Source organism: Temnothorax longispinosus, chromosome 12 (genome assembly GCF_030848805.1).
Source record: "Temnothorax longispinosus isolate EJ_2023e chromosome 12, Tlon_JGU_v1, whole genome shotgun sequence".
Classification (NCBI taxonomy): Eukaryota; Metazoa; Arthropoda; class Insecta; order Hymenoptera; family Formicidae; genus Temnothorax; species Temnothorax longispinosus.
Window position 1 is genome coordinate 2,240,289 of NC_092369.1, and position 21,389 is coordinate 2,261,677.

The 21,389-nt window shown below is 34.0% G+C and overlaps 2 protein-coding genes across 4 annotated transcripts; one reads left to right on the plus strand and one right to left on the minus strand.

Moving 5' to 3' along the window:
• Positions 1-1,272: 1,272 nt before the first annotated feature.
• Edem2 (ER degradation enhancer, mannosidase alpha-like 2) lies at positions 1,273-14,370 on the minus strand. Of its 3 annotated transcripts, none has more exons than XM_071794781.1 (19): positions 14,042-14,370; positions 13,709-13,959; positions 13,442-13,569; positions 13,315-13,360; positions 12,048-12,148; positions 11,845-11,884; positions 11,641-11,753; positions 11,358-11,511; positions 10,192-10,320; positions 9,898-10,069; positions 8,442-8,599; positions 8,268-8,372; positions 7,793-8,137; positions 7,556-7,717; positions 7,386-7,484; positions 6,986-7,294; positions 6,690-6,903; positions 4,773-4,885; positions 1,273-4,661 (listed from the first exon to the last, which is right to left on the minus strand). In XM_071794781.1, the coding sequence occupies exons 2-19, from the start codon at positions 13,763-13,765 to the stop codon at positions 2,946-2,948; spliced, it is 4,161 nt and encodes a 1,386-aa protein (XP_071650882.1). In that variant the 5' UTR covers positions 13,766-13,959; positions 14,042-14,370; the 3' UTR covers positions 1,273-2,945. The 3 variants fall into 3 exon arrangements, with proteins under 3 accessions (XP_071650882.1, XP_071650883.1, XP_071650884.1); XM_071794782.1 differs by having other exon boundaries at positions 14,033-14,370; XM_071794783.1 differs by having other exon boundaries at positions 13,698-14,370.
• Positions 14,371-19,551: 5,181 nt separating this feature from the next.
• On the plus strand, positions 19,552-20,621 carry LOC139822965 (transmembrane protein 70 homolog, mitochondrial). The gene is made up of 3 exons (XM_071795180.1): positions 19,552-19,791; positions 19,895-20,254; positions 20,386-20,621. The coding sequence occupies exons 1-3, from the start codon at positions 19,678-19,680 to the stop codon at positions 20,611-20,613; spliced, it is 702 nt and encodes a 233-aa protein (XP_071651281.1). The 5' UTR covers positions 19,552-19,677; the 3' UTR covers positions 20,614-20,621.
• Positions 20,622-21,389: the final 768 nt, after the last annotated feature.

Sequence of the window (21,389 nt, forward strand, 5' to 3'; positions counted from 1 at the left end):
CTACAAAAATAACACCAATATCGATATAGGGCTCGAAAAGACGAATCCAACAATCTATATTTTTATATGTTTATCGTGAAAATTACGACCACAGTGAATTTTTGATAATCAATACTCTTAATTTGTAGGCTATTTTCAAAAATTTACTGTGGTCGTAATTTTCACGATAAGCATAATATACCTATATGGAGAGGTAAAAACCACAGTGGTGTAAGTTAAATTTTTAAAAATATTTTCTCATGTGCATAGATGCAATCTGTACAATATATAAATTGCATATATGCACACGAGAAAATATTTTTAAAAATTTGACTTACACCACTGTGGTTATTGCCCCTCCATATAAAAATATAGGTTGTTGAATTCGTTTTTTCGAGCCCTATTGATTGGTGTTATTTTTGTAAGGGGTTTCTATTTCAAAAATTTTGTTCCTCCTCCTCTCGAAATCCAGTACGAAAGAATAAATTGCGCTGAAAATCATCTTAAAGTAATCCCATTCAAAGGACCTTCTTTGATTTTTCGTCTAATTCTAATGGTTTCCAAGATATCGGCATGGACAGATTAAATCGAACACCCTGTATATAACATATTTTTTGTATGTACGTATTATTTATCAATTGATATCAGTGATAAAATAAGATTTTAGGAAGAAATTATTTAACTCCATATAAAAGTTATATTTGTTCCTATCACACATGATAAAATTTGATAATCATATCCTAACATTAACAATCTCACATATTTTCTTTTAATCTTTTTTTTATTTCAACATGTATCTTTCAAAAAACCACTTGTGTAAAGTGATAAAGTTTAGATGATATTTTTATATGCACTATCAAACACAACAAAGAGATATAATCGAATCAATATACATCATATCTTGATAATATTAAGTATTTGGCATCCATCAGCAAATTGTTATTTAACATCAAATAGTGAAGACTTATCAAATACTTACATGTACATACAAAATCTACATATATTTACAAATTGATATATAGCACATGTAATTATTTAACACATATATTTAATTGAAACTACTGGTGTAATATTAAAATCTGCAGTAAAGCTATTACCTATATATCTATGTGCATCGTGCACATTACATTATCATTAAATTATACATGACATTATCACCGTTACAGACGATTTCGTTATTACTCGTTGTTAAAATATTAACGCTATTCGTAAAATATATTCATGTATTATTGTTATACAAATTTACAAGTAAAAAAAAAGTATATGAAGCGGGAAGTTATCAAAAGATCGAACTTATTCCCATTATGTATTTATATCATAATAAAATTTACATTATATACATATAACATTACGTTGTACACACACACACACACGCACACGCACACGCACATACACAAATATTTCTTATATATTATATGTATTGACATTCTCTGTACATATGTATTTAAGGCAAACTTTAACTTATAAGTTGTAACTAAAGTAAAAATGTTTTATTGTTATTCTTCTTAAAACTTTGTTTATTACCAAATTATATATAAACATAGACTTCAATGTATTTTATCAAAAAATTAGGAACAATGCACTCTAAAATTATAACAAAATTCTGTATAGATCCTTACATCTGTTTAATGAATAATTTACAACAGTATGCAACAGTGCAATTGGTACAAGGTTTAATATTGCATAACTCCAGACAAAATATCATTTTGTATGTATATAAATTCATTTTTAATATTATACTCGTATTTATATCAACAAAAATAATTATTACAGTTTTTACGGTTTTTACAAAAAACTGAAGAAATTATTTGGAACATATATTTTTTTACACTATAGTATATAGTGCACCAAGGGGCGAAAGTAGCGTTTTTCAGACGAGTGTGAAGTTTGCCGTCCGAGCCGAAGGCGAAGGCGGCAAATCACACGAATCTGAAAAAGCTTTCGACTCCCGAGGTGCACACGATATTTTTCACAACACTTTTACGGAAAGTTCGACTTCCATGCCTAGAGAGGGGCGAGAGTGGCCATTTCACGCCAGGGCTTACCTCCCTAGGGAGGAAAGTGGTTACTTTCCGCCCGCTATGCCGTCCTGGCGTGAACGTGGCCACTTTCGCCCCTCTCTACAGGCATGGAATGTCGAACTTTCCGTGGAGGTGTAGTGAAAAATATTAAACTGTATCATACGATGAATACATTATCATTAATCATGGCACATCTTTGGAGTAAAAATAATGTCAAAAGAAGGATAATAACGCGTCTTCGTTCTTCCTATTCATGATACGGTATACTCTCACACCACGGAATTATCAGTGCTATTACTCTTTAGATTTACAATTGTATGATACAGTTATAGAATAACATTTGCAATTGTATAATACAAACTGCAGAATAGATTTATCAGGACTGCTTTCATGGAAGAAAGAACTTTGCTGATATTGTATTTCAGCATATAGAATATTATACTATAATACACAAAATGTACACGAATTAGCGCCTTACTTGGAATACATCCTCACAACCAGTTTAACACACGTGTGTCATACAGGTAATGTCCATGATACCTATATATTCCACAAATATCTTTCTTCGAGTAACAAATTGTAATAGATTTTCTTGTAAGCACCAATTTAGAATCCACAGATTCCTTATAGTTATAATATAGTAGCAGTATAATCTGACAGTTTTACTTTTCTTATCGGATAGGTCGGTATAATCTTTCTAGAATACCTCTTGTATTGTATAGATTATAGATACAGGATAGGGCACTTAAAGTGCCCCACTTTCAGAGATAACAACTTGTAACACTCTAAATGTCCCACCTTGTACATAAGTGTCAATTAAAATTGACTATACGCACATCTAGATCACAATGCAAAAATATCAGTTGTAATGCCGTAGCCTTGCGGCCGTTGGGAATTCTGTTTTTGCATAATAATTACAATTTAATCTAAATTTTAAAGCTATTGTTATAATTCATCATCGATATGTTTAGCTTTACACGATTTTGGTTTAGCTTCCTTAACTTTATCTTCACTCGTAGACCTTTTCTCATCGTATTTTACTTTATTGGATACCGTGGTACTATGTAGCATATCTGTAATTTCTGATTTTTTTTCAAGTACTTCTTCGTCGTTAACAGCCCACACAGGCTTTTTAAAGTCTTTCAATAAACCAGTGGATATAACTTTGCTTTCAACTGGATCTCTTCTATTAGATGATTTTGTTCTTAAATCAGCCTCGTAACTATGCTGTACATCGCTAATGTCTTTTTGTAATTCTTGTAATAAAGTATGTTTTTTATTGGGAGAAGCTCTCCTTATATCGGAGGTATCCGTTGCCACAGACATGCCAGAAACATGAATCTTTCCGGTATCACTCGATGCAGAGTCCGCAGATGACTCTTCTTTTCGTTTGCTTTCTTTAGTGGCTTCTTTGAGTTTTGCGTCCACTACTTTTGTTATTCGCAGAAAGTCTATATCTTCCTGAATGGTACCTTGAATGTTATTCTTTCTGCTTTCGCCTTCGCTCTGATTCTGAGAAGAATGCAGGGTCATTTCGTCTGATTTGACGACATTCTTATCCTTCTTACTTTCTGCCGCGATGTTTTTCGATTCGTCGCTTATATCTTCATATTTTTGCAAGATATTTTGATCAGAATATTTGACAGCTTTTTCTATTTCTGTTAATATGAAATATTCGAAATCTTCCAGCTTCTCAGCACTCGATTCCTTAGTTTTTTTCAAGACTTTAATGTTTTTACTTTCCAGTTCTAATTTGTCCCCACTACTGTCGCTAATAAATTCCGCAACTGCCAAATTATTTTCTTTGGTTTTTCCAAGTAGATTTTCTCCTTTATCTATATTTTTTAAATTCTTTTGCAAATCGGCGATCAGTATGTCGTAATACGAGCTATCTTCTACTCCCGATTTCTCCAGATGCCTCTGCACTCCATCAATTAATATTTCTTGATATGTAGTATGGACCTCTGCGTGAATACGATCCAAAAGGGCGACATGTTGATTGACAATCTCATCTTCCTCATCAAATAAGTCAATTAATAAGTGACGTAAGAACGAATAATTTTCCACTTGCATGATGCCAGATTCCGAAATTTTTAGCAGTTGTTCCATTTCCGGCCTTACAGATTTCATACTCTTCAATTTCGTAGCTACGGTCTTTAAATTCAGCACCATAGTGTCCATGTTAGTAAGTAAATATTGTTTTAATAGCTTCTGCTTGTTTAGTTCCAGTAACTGTCCCATCTTTTTAATAGACGAGTTTGGCGCGACCACAAGTAGCTCGCTTAAGAACCATCGGACTTTGTACGATAATGACGTTTGGGTAAGCCACGTTTGGGTAACACCACGCGCCTTGTTAACCCAATTATAATAGCTTTCCAAGATGAAACTTCTGATTCTTATACCTTTGTTCACTTTGGTGTTGAGAAATATTTGATTGACAAATACTTCTTTCAACTGATGCCACAAGATCTCTATCGGTGTAGAGGCAGGTTCTAGGACAATAATCGTAGCTTCGGATGCGGCAGTAATTCTGACTTCACCACCAAGCGAATCCTTGACAATATCTGCATGAAAATAATGAAAGTCAATAGTGTCCTCCTGGTTTTCTTGTGATTCAATTACGGGAATCATCATATCCAAATTGGATGCGATAGCTGTCGCCTATAAATACACAGAAATTTTATGTTTTTTTAAGTTTTAAGTTTCAAGTTTTATAAAATATAAAATATAATCGTTGTTAAAGACTTTAAACAAAGAAAACACCAAACAAACCTGTGGAGTCATGTGTCGATTGAGAAATGATTTTAATGATCCTTTCAAACGTTCGAATAGTGATAGATCAGTAGGTGCTTTAAGCTGAATTTCCTCCTTTGAAGAATATATCCCTGTAATCACATGTATGTATGAGGAAAGAATATAATTAGTGTTATACAGGGTGTCCGAAAAATCGCCTACTCCACTTCGGGAGGTGATTCGGGACCCAAAAACAAGCAAAAAAGTTCATACAAACATAGGTCCGGAAATGAGCCGTTTCCGAGTTATAGCCACTTTTATGTTCAAAAATCGTAAATTTTTATTTTCAATTTTTTTAAATTACAATTACCAAATTCTCTCAAGTTTCTGTCTACATTTCGAAAAGACGCTATTCCCGGTACATCTCGATTTGGAAAAGACTGGATGTATAATCTTCTTGCCTCGGCAGCATTACTTTGAGCAAGACCATACATAAGATGCATATCAGCTAATTCATTAAAACTTAAACGATCCATTGATGAATACGGAAAGATTAGATACAACCTAAAAGTAAGGTGTTGTTAAATAATAATTTGAAACTTATTGAAAAGCCGTGATTTACTTACTGATTTTGAATAAACGTGAAAACAACTGATTTTGAATAGCCGTGAAAACAACTGATTTCAAGTAGCCGTAAAAACAACTGATTTCTTTTAAAAATAATGTAATCGTTACAAATATTGAAAAATTGAAAAAAAATGAAAAAATTAAAAATATTTAAAAATAAAAATTTTTAATTTAAGAAATAATTAAGAAAGAGGGATGCCAAGCGGATTCTAAATTACGATTTTTGAACATAAAAGTGGCTATAACTCGGAAACGGCTCATTTCCGGATCTATGTTTGTATGAACTTTTTTGCTTGTTTTTGGGTCCCGAATCACCTCCCGAAGTGGAGTAGGCGATTTTTCGGACACCCTGTATAATTAGTATTTTATCAATTCAGAATAATCAAAATAAATTGTAAGTATGTAAGCTGATTTTTAACTATAAATTCTTTAAATACCCTCGACTTAATTTTTTTTTTTTTTACAAAAATATAGAGATACCAATAACTATTTTATTGCAAGAGATAATTTAAAAATAAAAATTGTTCGAATAAGTCCCAAAGCAACTATAAAAATGTTTTAATTTTTAAATAACATTGAATAGATTTTACTTTAAGAAATTCTCAAAACACATCTCATTATTAAATAGAACTGTTTAAATGGAAATTAAAAAATTATGAAAAGATAGACAAAGCATCATTAAATTTTCACAAAAGAGAAATTTAGATTGGAAAAAAAAGTTAATGTTTATTATATCTTATTATTCAAAATGCATATATTTTACATTAAAAAAATAATAAAAATACATTACTGTATAAAGTTAAAATATATGATTGTTCTCGGTCTTAAAATATTTTTTAACTTTGGTGCTCATCTCTGACCGTCAAATCTATCTCGAATCTCGTATATTATAATCAGAACTTCAAAATCAGAGAATACTTTAAGATCAAAATCAATTTTTTACTTCAATTTTGTAGAGCAATTAATTTTTATAATTATATGTACGCTATATATATGTCTGTTATTGTTGGATCATATCTTTTAAGCTATAATAAATAACTCTATTCTGTTAATTGCTTCCATATTTAGAAATTCAAAAAGCATTTAATTCTCCTTTCTCCCTCTTTCTCTCTCTCTTTCTCATTTTTCTTCCTACTCCCTCCCTCCTGTCAGTAACCATTGACCATCTTGCCGTAAGATAAAATGAAACAGTTATCCCGGCAAACGCACACACTCTCTCTCTCTCTCTCTCTCTCTCTCGTAAATTGGCAACTTCTGGCTTCACGTCGTAAACGGAATGTTTGGTCTATTTATATATGTCGTAAGACATATTTAAATTTCAATAATTACCAAGTGTGACGGTAAGATCGCCATTTGCCACGTTAATAGCCTTCATAAGCTCAGCCGCCTCAGTGAAGAAGAGGAAGACGATGGGTATCGTGACATCATCCACTTCTTTTCCATCGCCCGACATTGCAAACATGGGCGAAGTTGCCGCACTGGAACCCGCGACATTATCCAATACTATTCCAGCGAGAGCACCAGCTTGTTGAATTCTCCGTGCCTAGAGCCAAATATAAAAATATAAAGTTAGTAGTTAGAATGTGAAAGGCCGATTTAGAAGAATGTTTTGCGGCGACACGTACCTTCTCTATAAACATGCAATTTCCACGATCCATAATCACTATTTTGCCCGCCAATCTGTCCGCGTTCAGCAGATTTGTGCAAGCTGCAGGTGGATATGTAAATATCACTTTTCCAGTAATCTTATTCTGTAACTCAGGTCCGAACTGCGCTGGTCCGGCTAGCAATGTAACTTTCTCCGGTGGATTTGTGTTAGGCTTTATAAATGTTACTGTATGCGGCTTAGTTTCCGGTTGTATTTGCATTTTGGTGAGCTCAACCATTTCTTGCATGAACAATAATCCTTCCTCTGAATCCTGCGGTGTCTTTGCCTTTAAACAGACGCGTTATAATTCATCATATGTAAAAGATAGCAATAAGACATTGTACGATTTACACTATTTAACGTAACAAATAAATTACATTAGAAAATGTGTGCAAAAGTTGAATCCGTCCATCTGCTAGCGTCAGAGTCGTTATTCCCATGTCACTCAACATTTTCAGATGCTCCAAATTATTCGCCTGTAGAAAAAGTCCTCAGATCCTTAGATTTTATCGAAAAATATATGAATACAATGTAATATAATGTATACCTGAAATTGCGATGCGCTTAATCTTCGTTTGATTGATCGTCTCGGGCAAACATCCTCGACCATATTTCTCAGAGGTTGCCTCACCGATGCCGGAAATAAGTGCAAACTATTTGGGCAAGTACGGTCAAATTCATCCACATGCACAATATCGCGTTCAAAATCCTGTTTAATAAAAAACATAAAATATACAATATTTATCATTATCGAATCACGTACATCAACTACACTGATACTTACAGATGAGACATTTGTCCTTATAGAAGCAAGAGTGAGCGGCAATAAGTGACCTTCGGTAGTAAAAATAAATTCGTCCAAGTCTAAAATTAATTCGCCTGGTTCCGCAAATAATAAAAATAAGTATTTTAATGTCTCGGACAATACAAAGCTATCCATTGTGTCATCATGTTTGTTAGTTCTAACATCTGATACGGCTGCATAACCACATGGCACTCTCGCATAAGTTTGCAGACTTTTGAGTACCTTACGTCCGACTCCCAAATAATAATGATCACCCGTGGCTCGATACAAGAAATAGGTTGATTCTAAAAATTCTGGTCTGAGTGGATGATGTCCCCAATGCACCTATTTTTGGATATTCAGATATCATTTAGATTACATATGCACAAAACAATATAAAATGTAACAACCTTTTTTACGTATTTTAATTATAATTGTAATTATAATTGTAATAGTTGTAATGTGCAATATACACCTGAAAATCGGTAGTGAATGCTTCCGGTATAAAGTTATGTCTCTGCATGACTTGGTACAGCATTTCATGCGTTTCCACAGCAGGTTTGATGTCACCTTTGAGGACCTGCAAAAAGTAAAATTAAATAAGTAAACTTTATTTTTTTTTAAATTAAAAGTAAAATTAACGATATACCTGTAGACCTGGCCAAAAGGCCAATAAAGCATCCATAAAATTTTTTGAGTTGGTATTCGGTCTATGCATATGTACGTCCAACAACATAGGTCCTTGACTAACATACTTCATTACAGCTTGGTAATGCTTGTTAAAACGGCCTAAGTACTTCTCATCACCTGCATGTAATACAAAGTATTATAGGCTGCGTTCCTTTTGATGCTTTCAGCGCTGTAAGCATTATTCTATCTCCGTTGCACATTGAATATCAAATAGAGATGGAGCGACGCTTTCAGCGCTGAAAGCGTCAAAAGGAACACAGCCTATATAGATGTTCTATACATACATGTACGATATATACATACATATATACAGGGTGTCCTAAAACCACCATATTTCCTCTTAGTGGCAGATTTCTTAGAATATTTCAAGATGAAAATTCTAGTGCAAAAATGTCGAGGCTATAATAGTTTTTAAACGGGATTGCGATTAGATTTTACAAGAGGAAATACAGTGGTTTTAGGACACTCTGTATACACATATATACATATACGTACATATGTATATAAATATACAGGGTGTCCTCGGGTTAAACGGCCAAACTTGAAATATAAATTTAGGATCTTAACAAAAACTTAAACAAAAAAAAATTTTCCTCTGGAGGTATGTTGCGAGCATACCTCCAGAAGAACGTTCTTTTGTTTTGAGATTCTAAATTCATAACTCAATTGGCACGTTAACCCGAAAACACCCTGTATAGGAATTTTATACATATTTAATTAAAAATACAATAAGTCATCTAAGTCATATAAAATCAATTAAAAAAAATTCTATTTACAGTCTGGAATCTTGGTAGCCTAATGATAATATTGTGTGAATTTTGTATTCTTTTTTCCAAACTCAGCAAACTGCGCACTGATTTTTTTGTCAGTCTTTAAAATACAGCTTTTTGGAACAGTAAACCTACATACTTATAATCAATTTAACTTTTTGAAGCTAATAAATATCCTTATTAAATTCACTGTAAAGAATTTATTGCGAAAAATATCATCCCAACCAGGATCTGGACCTACAATCCATGAAATCTTTATCAATTTGACTACTGAGACATGTAATGACATTTGTCGGAATAACTGGTTAATAATATAGTTCTATTTGATAAAAATCATCAATAACGTTGACGTTTTCATCTCTCAACACATGCTGTGCAAATAACATTTACTATACACATCACATTTCCCCAGTAAAACGATAACTTTTCTATTTAATGCGGTGCGCAGTCTATTAAGTTGGAATATATGTATATGTACACCTTGTTACGGCTCAATGCTCCATTTTTTTTCGATTGATTTCTATTTAATATTTTTTTTATATATATATTGGTAATTTAATTTGCTAGTTTATTTCATAATTTAACTAAACAATAGTATATGTATGCGCCCATATATAAATAAATAAATAAAATATAAATACGTACCGAGTAAAATATATGCCTTAAGACAATATTCATAATAAGAGTCTATGCCAGCGCCGACCCCAGAGTCTCTTCGTATCCAATCTCCAGAATTGACATTCAAAACAGATCCCATTAAGTCTGTACCACGATGTCTCATTCGCCATAAAACGTCCATAGCTTTTTGTGCTTTTTCCTACAGAAACAATACTTATCATTTACTACTATCTTTTATTATATTTACTATATTTACTACATTTAGTATTGATTATCAACTATGAATTATACGCATCGTGTCATATGCATAGGATATTTTACCTCGAAAATCGGTTCACCTGTTAATCGGGATAAAGCAGCCATTTCTAATATCATACTACCTGCACAAGCAGTGCACGTTTCCCTTGATATTTCCATAGGAACTCCTTTCATACCATGTTTTAAATTTATCTACGAGACACATAGAAAATATTAGATATTGTTTACCAAATATACAGTATGCTTGGCTGAAATCGAACTTAAGATCTTAACATATCTATCTTATATATTTTTGTAACTGATTATAAGATGATAAGATAAAAAAATCTTTACACAAAAGTTCTTTGATTTAAAATAATTTACATAACAATAATAAAAAAAAATGTGTATCATTCTATCTGCAAGATTATTTATTAATTATCTTCTCTCTCCTTCTCCTTTCCTCCTTCCGAGAAAAAAAGGAAGAAGAAAGGGAAAGGGAATGGTTATAATATGTTGTGTGCAAATATATAAACATTATTAAATCATTTTAATTAAAAAAATCTTATTATATAAACAAAAATCTCAATTTTTTATTCTTAAAATACTCATTAACATTATGGCGCTATTAATCGTCAGCCGTGAACGTATTTAAAGAATGATGTGTACATGCTTATTATGTACATACATCGCACATTCATTCAAATATGTGCTTCAATGCAGTTGTGAGACCGCTGAAAGATGTACAAGAAAATATATGCCTACTTAAGTTCATATCACATACATTCAAATGTGCACGTATGTCCATAGTGAGAGCTGCGAATGGGACTTGAGAGAAAAACTCGTTTTGCGTGTGTACGTGTGACTGAACTCGCTTTGCGAAAAAAGTGACACTTTTGCTGTTGAAATTTCGAGGTCTCAAGATTGACTGTATCGATCTTAATCAGACAGGTTGCAAATTACGCGCGCGATAAAAATTATGTAAAAAGAAAAAGACGATACATTTTTTATTATGCCTATAGTTTCTAAGATATCTTAATTAAAAGTTTGATTTTGATGTAAAAACTCCAGATAAGCTCAGTAGTACCATGTTGTAATGACCATGTTAATATAATCGTAGTGAACATAGTCATATTTTTTATGTACTTTGGCATCGCAGTACCGTACCGCTTGATAAATGTATGTTGATACATTTATCCAGTATAACACTCCAATAAAATACGTTGCATATCATTATGTATCAAACTTACTCTGCCATAAGGTATTCCAGTAGTTGTGTTAAATGCTGGTAAAAATCTAAATCCTAAATCTTTAGCCAAGTCCAAAAGTTCTCCTCTATACCATGGCATTATATCGGCTCTCTGTTGTAAATATTCGGCCAATATATGACCACTAAGGAGACCTCTGTAAAAAAAACAGCAAAACAGATACCATTTAACATAAAAATCTTATAAAAAATAATGTTTATTAGTATATTTTTAAGTAAACACTTGATATAAAAGCTTTGATTTTGATTGCAATAGTCTCACTTACCCAAGCATTCTAATATTTGTTTCAAATAAGGAAACAATAACATCTGTATCAAAGCTTACATCTCTAGCAACAAGTTTGACTGCATTTTCGAATTCTTCCAAATCCCCCAGTACCTAATATACATAAAATAAAATAAATATATAAATAGAATTAGTACTACGTGTGTCATTGATATATCAAACAATATTTGTTGTTACAACTTACCACTAATGTATCCAGTGTATCTACCAAAGTAAGTGAAAAACTGTAAATAATAGTACACAAATTAGAATAAGTTATGTTATCAGTAGCAATATTAATATTAATAAGAAGTAATAATTATCAAGAATTTAACAGAAGCATAAAGTTATTACAGAAATATAATCAATTCATATTTCATATAGATACTTTTATAAATAGTTTCTTACTTTCCCAATGTAGAATCTATATCACCCCTATTCGGTTCAGAGCCTCTATATCGTCCTTTGCAGCTTAATGGCATCAGTTCATCAGCAGGATATGCATTATCCTTGAAAAAAAATTATAACAATTACAAGTAAGTGAAATACGACAGGCCCTGTTCTGTAACTCTTAACGACAGTTTTGTTATCGTTATATTGTCGTTGCGTAGCTTTCTTATCATATGTAATACCTGCGCAACGCAAATAAAACGATAACAAAACTGTCGTTAAGAGTTACAGAATTCCGCTTCTGGACTACTATAGTAATATTATTCGCGTGTATACGGTTACCCAAGATCTCAAAATCTCGGGTTACTCGCAACTCGTCGCGTCGCGCAAAAGAGTCACGGTGCGGTCTCGCTTCGCGTATACTTGGCGCGAGATACTACCGTGTCTCTTGATGTTCTTCGCAAATCACGGGCTATTACTTTCCGACTTGAAATGCAATCTCAACTAAAGTTAGAACAGCACAATCACATAATTAAATTGATATCAATTTAATTACGCTAACGCAATTCGTTAGTATATTAGCAAAGTTTAGGCTATATAGCAACTATGTAGAAAAGGATACAGAATATATAGAAAATGTTACGAAAAATAATATCCCAATCAAGATTCGAACGTGGACCTCCCTCATTCCATGACGGGTGTCTCAACTAATTAGAGGCATGTGATATTTGTCGCAACAACAGGTTAATAATAGACATATAACAATCATTTTCAAGTGTTATGAAAAGCTTACTTATATCTGTCTATATTAGAATGTCTATTTTGGCTCAATATGAAAAGCAGGAAGTACCAATTTTTTAAAGAATGGTTTTCTCTTGTATACACACTTTAGCTATTTATAACTTATATTTACATATATATGAGATATTACTATTATTAACCAGTATAATTAACTGTACGTTACTTGTGTGAGATGTAAAATACACTCCAGTCTTAGAAATTCACAGAGTAAAACTTTTTTATCGATCAAATGCTACATAAATTGTTTTACTTAAAGAAAAATCTTTACATTTATCTTTATCTAGAAGATATATAGAATATTATCAATCTTCATTTAATTGTAAATCAAAAAAAAAAAAAAAAAAAAATGGAGATAATATTGGGGTGTAAAATACACCACATGCAAGTAATTATGTAAAAAAAACCTACCTACGCAAGTAATATAGGGTTAATTACATAAACCAAAAATAAAGATATATATATATAAATCACAAATATTACTTACCATGTATGCATTATATGCATGATAAAACATATCCCTCGCTTCCTCTCTATAAAATATAATAGTATGATTACGAAAAGTACAATTCATAATAGAGATTTAATCGTGTAGGGTAGTAAATAATACAAACTTCAAAGTTTCTCTCTCCTCCTTATTCATGTATTCCGATGGATCGTCTTTGGATACAGCCCATAATGCCTGTATGCTACATCCCACAAACAACAGTCCCCAAATAAGACCATCGCAAGCCATTGTTTGCTAAAAAAAATAAATTCTCCTTTTTTGTCAAGATCTCAAGCTCTTAGTAGCACACATGGTCCACCAAAAATCTTTCCAACTAATCTATCTCATTTCGATGAGCCCATTTTATCACAAAAAGTACGAACAGAGAGTGCACCATGTGAGTTCCCTCGAGATCCTTTCCCGTCTCGCTTATTTCTATCTTTTTATACATAGGACGCTATCGTTTCTCTTCAAATTGATGACACGTAGGGTATATCACGTCACATTGAAGGAGGCTTGTGGGGGGTTCATGGACCTGGACCTGCCACTTTGGCTGATCAAATGGCACAAATAGACGTAACTCTCATGTGAAATTATTCGGTTGCGAGCGATTTAAGATCAATAATCTTTCGTCGAGTCTCTTTCCTAGTAATCGGTAAGACATCAGAATTCATTAGAATGTAATTAGCGAGCGGAAGCAAGAATTTGTAGGACGAACTGTTGTCACCGGGAGATATAAACAGCAGGCGATAGGGACAGCTGATTGTGTATTTTCATCAAGGCCAGATGATGTGGCTGCGGTCGATTCGCCGAGATGGTTTTTCGTTTTGTAATGCGACATGCACGAGTTTCACCAATATGTTTCTCGCGAATTCGCTCGCTCTCTCCGTTTCCCTGGACGATCTCAACGATTTCCACAATAACACATTAATTCCTTGTGCTTCGCCCTATTAACTCACATGACAAGTGGCGGTGATCTCTTCACATTTGACACGATTTTATCGCCATTTAATAACCTCTCTAATCTCTTGAAACGAGTGACCGACTGTATGTACCTGTAGTAGTATGACATATGTACATATGTATGTATAACTAAAGGTTATTCTACATAGAAGTCGTAGTCGTGAGTTGTAAGAAATTGACCAATCACATTCGAAGTTGAGGAGAATATTCAATCTGTGATTGGTCAATTTCTTACAACTCACGACTACAACTTCTATGTAGAATAAAGGCCTTCACACATAAAATGTCGTAAGGACGTAAAACGTAGGCGTAAGAAAATCGATCAATCCCAATCAAGTATTTCCCCCTACTGTGGTTACGGACAGCACAATACTTGATTGGGATTGGTCGATTTTCTTACGCTTACGTTTTACGTTCTTACGCGATTTTATGTGTGAAGGCCTTAACCTTTACAGAGCGTTCACGTGACCACGTCATTTGGCCACATGAAAATCCGTTTCATAGAAAAGAAAAGGGGTCTGTTCGCGTTGCTTGCACTTTTTGCACTCAGCTTCTTCGCTTTCTCTCTCTCCAACGTAATCGTCCGAATATAATGGCCGGTATTAATAGTTATTAAGACCGTCCTTAAGTTCATCTTAAGATGTCATGAACAAATCACAGAGCCGTATTAGCGTTTAAGACATTACTTAAATTGACCAATCACAATCTATTATTCTCCTTGCGGTCGAAAAAAAATGAACTGTGATTGGTCAATTTCTTACGACTCCGACTTACGACATCCATTGTAGACCGGGCCTAATAATAAATTCTGTTGTTGGATATCGGTTCGTCGAACATCGGACGCAATGTGAATCCTCTATTATGGCTCCTGCACACAGGACGCGGCAGCATGACCATGAAGCTAGCCGACAGAAATTACTAAATTTGATAATTTTTAATTTTTCTAAGTGTATTTCGTTTGTAAATCGTTTGTAATTGATTGTGAGTCAGTTTTTAACCTTTGTGACCAATTAGTTTGTTTGTAATTAACAATTTTATTTTGGCCATGATGTCAGCCGACACTTTTTAATAACAAACCGATTTTTGATTTCTGATAGCTGTAATTAATAGGAAATCGTTTGTGATTTACGAATATACTAGTGAAACGTTTGTGAATTAATAAGTTTCTGAGTTATTTGCAAAATAAGTTCAGTTAATATGGTTAATATACTGCGCAGATAACTGCGCAGATCGCTGCGCATGCGCGAAATGTACTCAAGGTTCCTGCGCACAAAGAGTGCGTCGACGTATTTCGCATGGCGGAAGTCGATGCGGTGGCCAATCACTTCTCACCTTTCTGTAACTAGCGGGCGATTATTGGCCACGCATTGCCTGTATGAAGCTAGCCGACAGAAATTACTAAATTCGATTAGTTTTAATTCTTCTAAGTGTATGTATTCCGTAATTGGTCACAAACGTTAAGAACTGACTCACAATCAATCACGATCGATTTACAAACAAAATACACTTAATTTACAAACGGAATACACTTAGAAGAATTAAAACTAATCGAATTTAGTAATTTCTGTCGGCTAGCTTCATACAAGCAATGCGTGGCCAATAATCGCCCGCTAGTTACAGAAAGGTGAGAAGTGATTGGCCACCGCATCGACTTCCGCCATGCGAAATGCGTCAACGCACTCTTTGTGCGCAGGAGCTTTGAGTACATTTCGCGCATGCGCAGCGATCTGCGCAGTTATCTGCGCAGTACATACATTAACCATATTAACTGAACTTATTTTGCAAATAACTCAGAAACTTATTAATTCACAAACGTTTCACTGGTATATTCGTAAATCACAAACGATTTCCTATTAATTACAGCTATCAGAAATCAAAAATCGGTTTGTTATTAAAAAGTGTCGGCTGACATCATGGCCAAAATAAAATTGTTAATTACAAACAAACTAATTGGTCACAAACGTTAAAAACTGACTCACAATCAATTACAAACGATTTACAAACGAAATACACTTAGAAAAATTAAAAATTATCAAATTTAGTAATTTCTATCGGCTAGCTTCATGGTCATCGCGGCAGCGCGGCATTGCGGCAACGCGGCACCGCGGTAACCACGTACCGTCTTGCCTTTCCGTTCTACTTTTGAAAGTAGTACGGAAAGGCAAGACGGTACGTGGTTACCGCGGTGCCGCGTTGCCGCAATGCCGCACTGCCGCGTCCTGTGTGCAGGAGCCATTACTCACGTCGTTCGCTTTGGCGTTGTAAGCGCTTACGGATCGACTAGTGTCTAGCCTATCAAAAACGTCCCAAGAAAATCGCCGTCATCGCGTCTCTTCATTCTTCTCTCTGCCCAGAGTGAATTTTGGAATGTAACCCAGGATAGAGCGCATGTGGACGTGGACTAGAGACCCTATCAAAGTCTAGTCAACTAGGTAAGAAGTCAAAGGTAAGAACCAATCACATTCGATTGCTACCGAGCAATTTGTTCTCTGCTGAACGCACCGCCGTAGAGTTAGCAGACAAATTGAATGTTTTGGAATTATTCTTTTTCATATAATTTGGGAATCATTTGGGGAAGTTTGGGAAAATTGTTTAAACATTTGGGAAAAAATAGATTTTTTGTTATTAACAAAATTTATCGAGCGTCAAGTTAGCAGATAGTGACTATGTTTAATGTTTATTATAAATGGAATCGATTGGAAATCATTTGGGGATAACATCTTCATTGTAATTTTTATTTGGGAAAAGTCGGTTTTTTTGTAATTTAAATAAATCTTTGTATTAATGTTCTTTTTCGCTGCACTTCCGCACTAGTACAACAAGTGAACTTATTGCACTAGTTCAGAAGTGTAGCGAAAAAGAACAGACCGTTATCGGCAGTAGTGTGAAAATTACATATTTTTCGGAGGAGCAGCAAGTTGCTTACGTCGAGACCGTCGAGTAGACCTCGACAGGACAACATACTCCGAAAAGAAAATTTGTAGATGTTATTTTCTTTATATATACATTATTTATATCTTATAAAAACAGAGTAATTCCTTTATTTCCTTTTCCATAATCGTGGTATGTACACTGACTCGCATGAGTCGGAAATCCATTGAGTTGAAAGAAGAATTCCTTTTCCGTCACGCGGTTACATTTATCACTAATAATAAGAATCTATCTTCTTTTCTCGTTGTTTCAGTGTATCTTATTTGAGACAAACGTGCGAGCAAGCGAGAGTGTGAATAAATATATGAAAAGTAGAATAAAAAAGAAACAAAATATGTAAGAGAGAATGAGAATTAATAACGAACATTATTTATATTGTGTTAGCATTTATTATTTATTTAGATTGTTAGCAGATTCTGTTATACTTCTGTTAGCGTTCTACTGAGAAGTATTTTGTGTTAATGCATAGATTTTATTAAATTTTGGTAAACATCCCATTTATATATAGAGGACCCACCTCCGATGGCCTTGATCTTGACATATGTTGTCAAGGTCACCCTCCTGAGTGACCTTCAGAAGGTTTTAGTCGGGAGTCGCTTTTGATTAAAAAGTTATAAACAAAAAAAGTTCGGAAAATATAGCAGCTATTTTGAGTATTGGAAGGCATAAATGATTAATAAATATGTCGAAATAATTCACGCATACTTTCCACGCGAACCTAGGTTCACCCCCACCCCCCGTTTTTGTAGATTAGTGACGCGCTTTAAACAATTAAATACTTTTAAATCGCGTCATCTAATCTACATAGGTTAGATGACGCTCTTTAAAAGTATTTAACTGTTTAAAGCGCGTGATCTAACCTATGTAGGTTAGACGACGCGCTTCAAAGGTTATTCTACATAGAAGTTGTAGTCGTGAGTTGTAAGACATTGACCAATCACAGATTGAATATTCTCCTTAACTTCGAATGTGCGTGGTCAATTTCTTACAACTCACGACTACGACTTCTATGTAGAATAACCTTAACAGTATTTAACTGTTTAAAACGCGTCACTAATGTATATAGGTTAGATGACGCGCTTTAACAGTATTTAATTGTTTAAACCGCGTCAACTAACCCATGCGTAATGGCTTCTGCCCACAGGACGCAGAAACGCTTGCCGCGCGGCAAGAAGCGACGCGGTAGCCAATCACCGTGTCGCTTTTCCGTAAGAACCAAAAGTTTATTGGCTACCGTGTCGCTTCTTGCCGCGCGGCAAGCGTTTCCGCGTCCTGTGGGCAGGAGCCATAAACTATTTCGGGGCTACCGCACCTCCCCCGAAAGCAGGGGGGGGTGTGGGTGAACCTCGGTTCGCGTGAAAAGTGTATGCGTAAACTATTTCGGGGCTACCGCACCTCCCCCGAAAGCAGGGGGAGTGTGGGTGAACCTCGGTTCGCGTGAAAAGTGTATGCGTGAACTATTCGGGGCTACCGCACCTGCCCCGAAAGCAGGGGGGATGTGGGTGAACCTCGGTTCGCGTGAAGTGTATGCGTGAACTATTTCGGGGCTACCGCACCACCCCGAAAGCAGGGGGGGGGGTGTGGGTAAACCTCGGTTCGCGTGAAAAGTGTATGCGTGAACTATTTTGACATATATATTAGTCATTTATGCCTTCCAATACTCAAAATAGCTGCTATATTTTCCAAACTTTTTTTGTTAATAACTTTTTAATAAAAAGCGACCCCCGACTAAAACCTTCTGAAGGTCACTCAGGAGGGTGACCTTGACAACATATGTCAAGGTCAAGGCCATCGGAGGTGGGTCACCTAAACGGAATGTTTACCGAAGAAAATAACATCTACAAATTTTCTTTTCGGAGTATGTTGTCATGTCGAGGTCTACTCGACGGTCTCGACGTAAGCAACTCGCTGCTCCTCCGAAAAATATGTAATTTTCACATTACTGCCGATAATGGTCTGTTCTTTTTCGCTACACTTCTGAACTAGTGCAATAAGTTCACTTGTTGTACTAGTGCGGAAGTGCAGCGAAAAAGAACATTAATACAAAGATTTATTTAAATTACAAAAAAACCGACTTTTCCCAAATAAAAATTACAATGAAGATGTCATCCCCAAATGATTTTCAATCGATTCCATTTATAATAAACATTAAACATAGTCACTATCTGCTAACTTGACGCTCGATAAATTTTGTTAATAACAAAAAATCTATTCTTTCCCAAATGTTTAAACAATTTTCCCAAACTTCCCCAAATGATTCCCAAATTATATGAAAAAGCATAATTCCAAAATATTCAATTTGTCTGCTAACTCTACGGCGGTGCTAAACGCGCCCATATTGTGCTTCCGCCTTCTACCAGTTCCACGTCTCAACCTATATTTTTCATTGTGCGGGAGCCTTTATACGAGTTGATTAATGATTGAGGTGTCATAAAAGTTGCAATCCATTACTTATAAATATTATTAAATATGACACTTATGTTACGAGCTTATGCATTTCATCAAAAGAGACTTTTCTTTAAGAATTTCGATAATTTGAAATGCTGTCTGACTTGTATCACACATAACGGCTACAATTTTGAGGTTAGAATAAATTGTGTTATTTAAACAGATTATTATTAAAATAAATTACAATGATTGATATGATATTAATTTTATGATATTAATAGAAATTTAAATTTTGTAGAGATGTTCCGCAGGACGTAATGTAAAGTTTATTCACAATGTAAATTCCTTCTCTCAAGATTATAAAACTGTAGAAATTTATTATGGACCTTTAACAAGACAAATTAAAGCTCTCAAGCTTTTTTCATTACTAACCTCCTGTAGTAGCTTAATGGTGCAGCCATTTCTTTACTCGAAAGCTGTGGAGAATGATAATATAGGAGTTGTTTTAGGAATATTTGCATGTATTGGATTTTTTGCTATAACTACCCCTCTATTAATACATGTAATTACGAAAAAATATGTAACGCACTTGTACTACGACGCAAAGAAAGATGTATACATTGCAAATACTTATAATTTATTTGCTCGGACAAAGGAGGTATTTATAAATTTTATATAGTATTTCTATTTCTACATAACGTATTTCTCTCTTTCTCTATATATACATATATATATATATATATATATATATATATATATATATATATTCTAAATGATAAACTATTTCAGATTACGTTTACACCTAAGGATGTAATAGTACCTGAAGTAACTGGGATGTTTACAAATTGCGTTATAAAGAACATCCCTTTATTTTTAGAACAGAAGTTTTTCCATGATTCTAGTCATTATATTCGTATAATGGGATATGATAAGCCAGTAGATTTTAAATTAAATAATGGTCTTAATCGAACAGTCACAGTGGATGTCAACTATAAAGAGGATGAAAATAAAAAGTAATTACAAGACATCAGGGCATACCTTATTTATTCCTTAGATTTCTTCTTACATGAAAAATTTTATACGTGTATCCTTATAAAGCGCTATTAATTATTATATTTTACAAAATATTTACATCTTAACATTAATAAACGTACACATGTGTGTATATATATATATATAACTTGGTTGAGATAATTTCCGAGTTATTTTTGTGTTTGAGTATTTAAAATGGCAAGTGCACAGCAATAGAGCGTATCTAATCAAAAATTTTTTTAATCTTACGAAAATTTAATTGAATCTTTGAATATTGTTTCTTTCAAATTTTATTGTTCACACTCTAAAATACGTTGACGAATACTAGCATACTTCGTATAATACGATACAGTTCCTCTCTAATATGATAACGATAGCAAAAGTCCTTGTAAAACAAAGCACTTACACAATGCAAACTCCAACACAGCTAAAGAATTGCAGTACGTCTCATATAACGTAATATTTGTATGTTTGATGCGATAAAAGGAAAACCCTGTTACACACGTACACTTTGTTGGATTTAATTTTTCAACATTTTTTAAAAATGAATCTTCTGCTATTGATTTAGTTCTTAGTGCCATATAAGAGTTTCGCGCTACGTGACATTTTATTGGAACTTAATTACCACGTTATATATTATGAAGCTATATTTCTATATTTTGTTTGGGGTGTTCTAGAAACAGTTACTTTTTCAAATAACTATAAATAAATTTAAACTCAAAATTTGGATTGTACTAGCTCAAGACATGGTAAAATTAGTT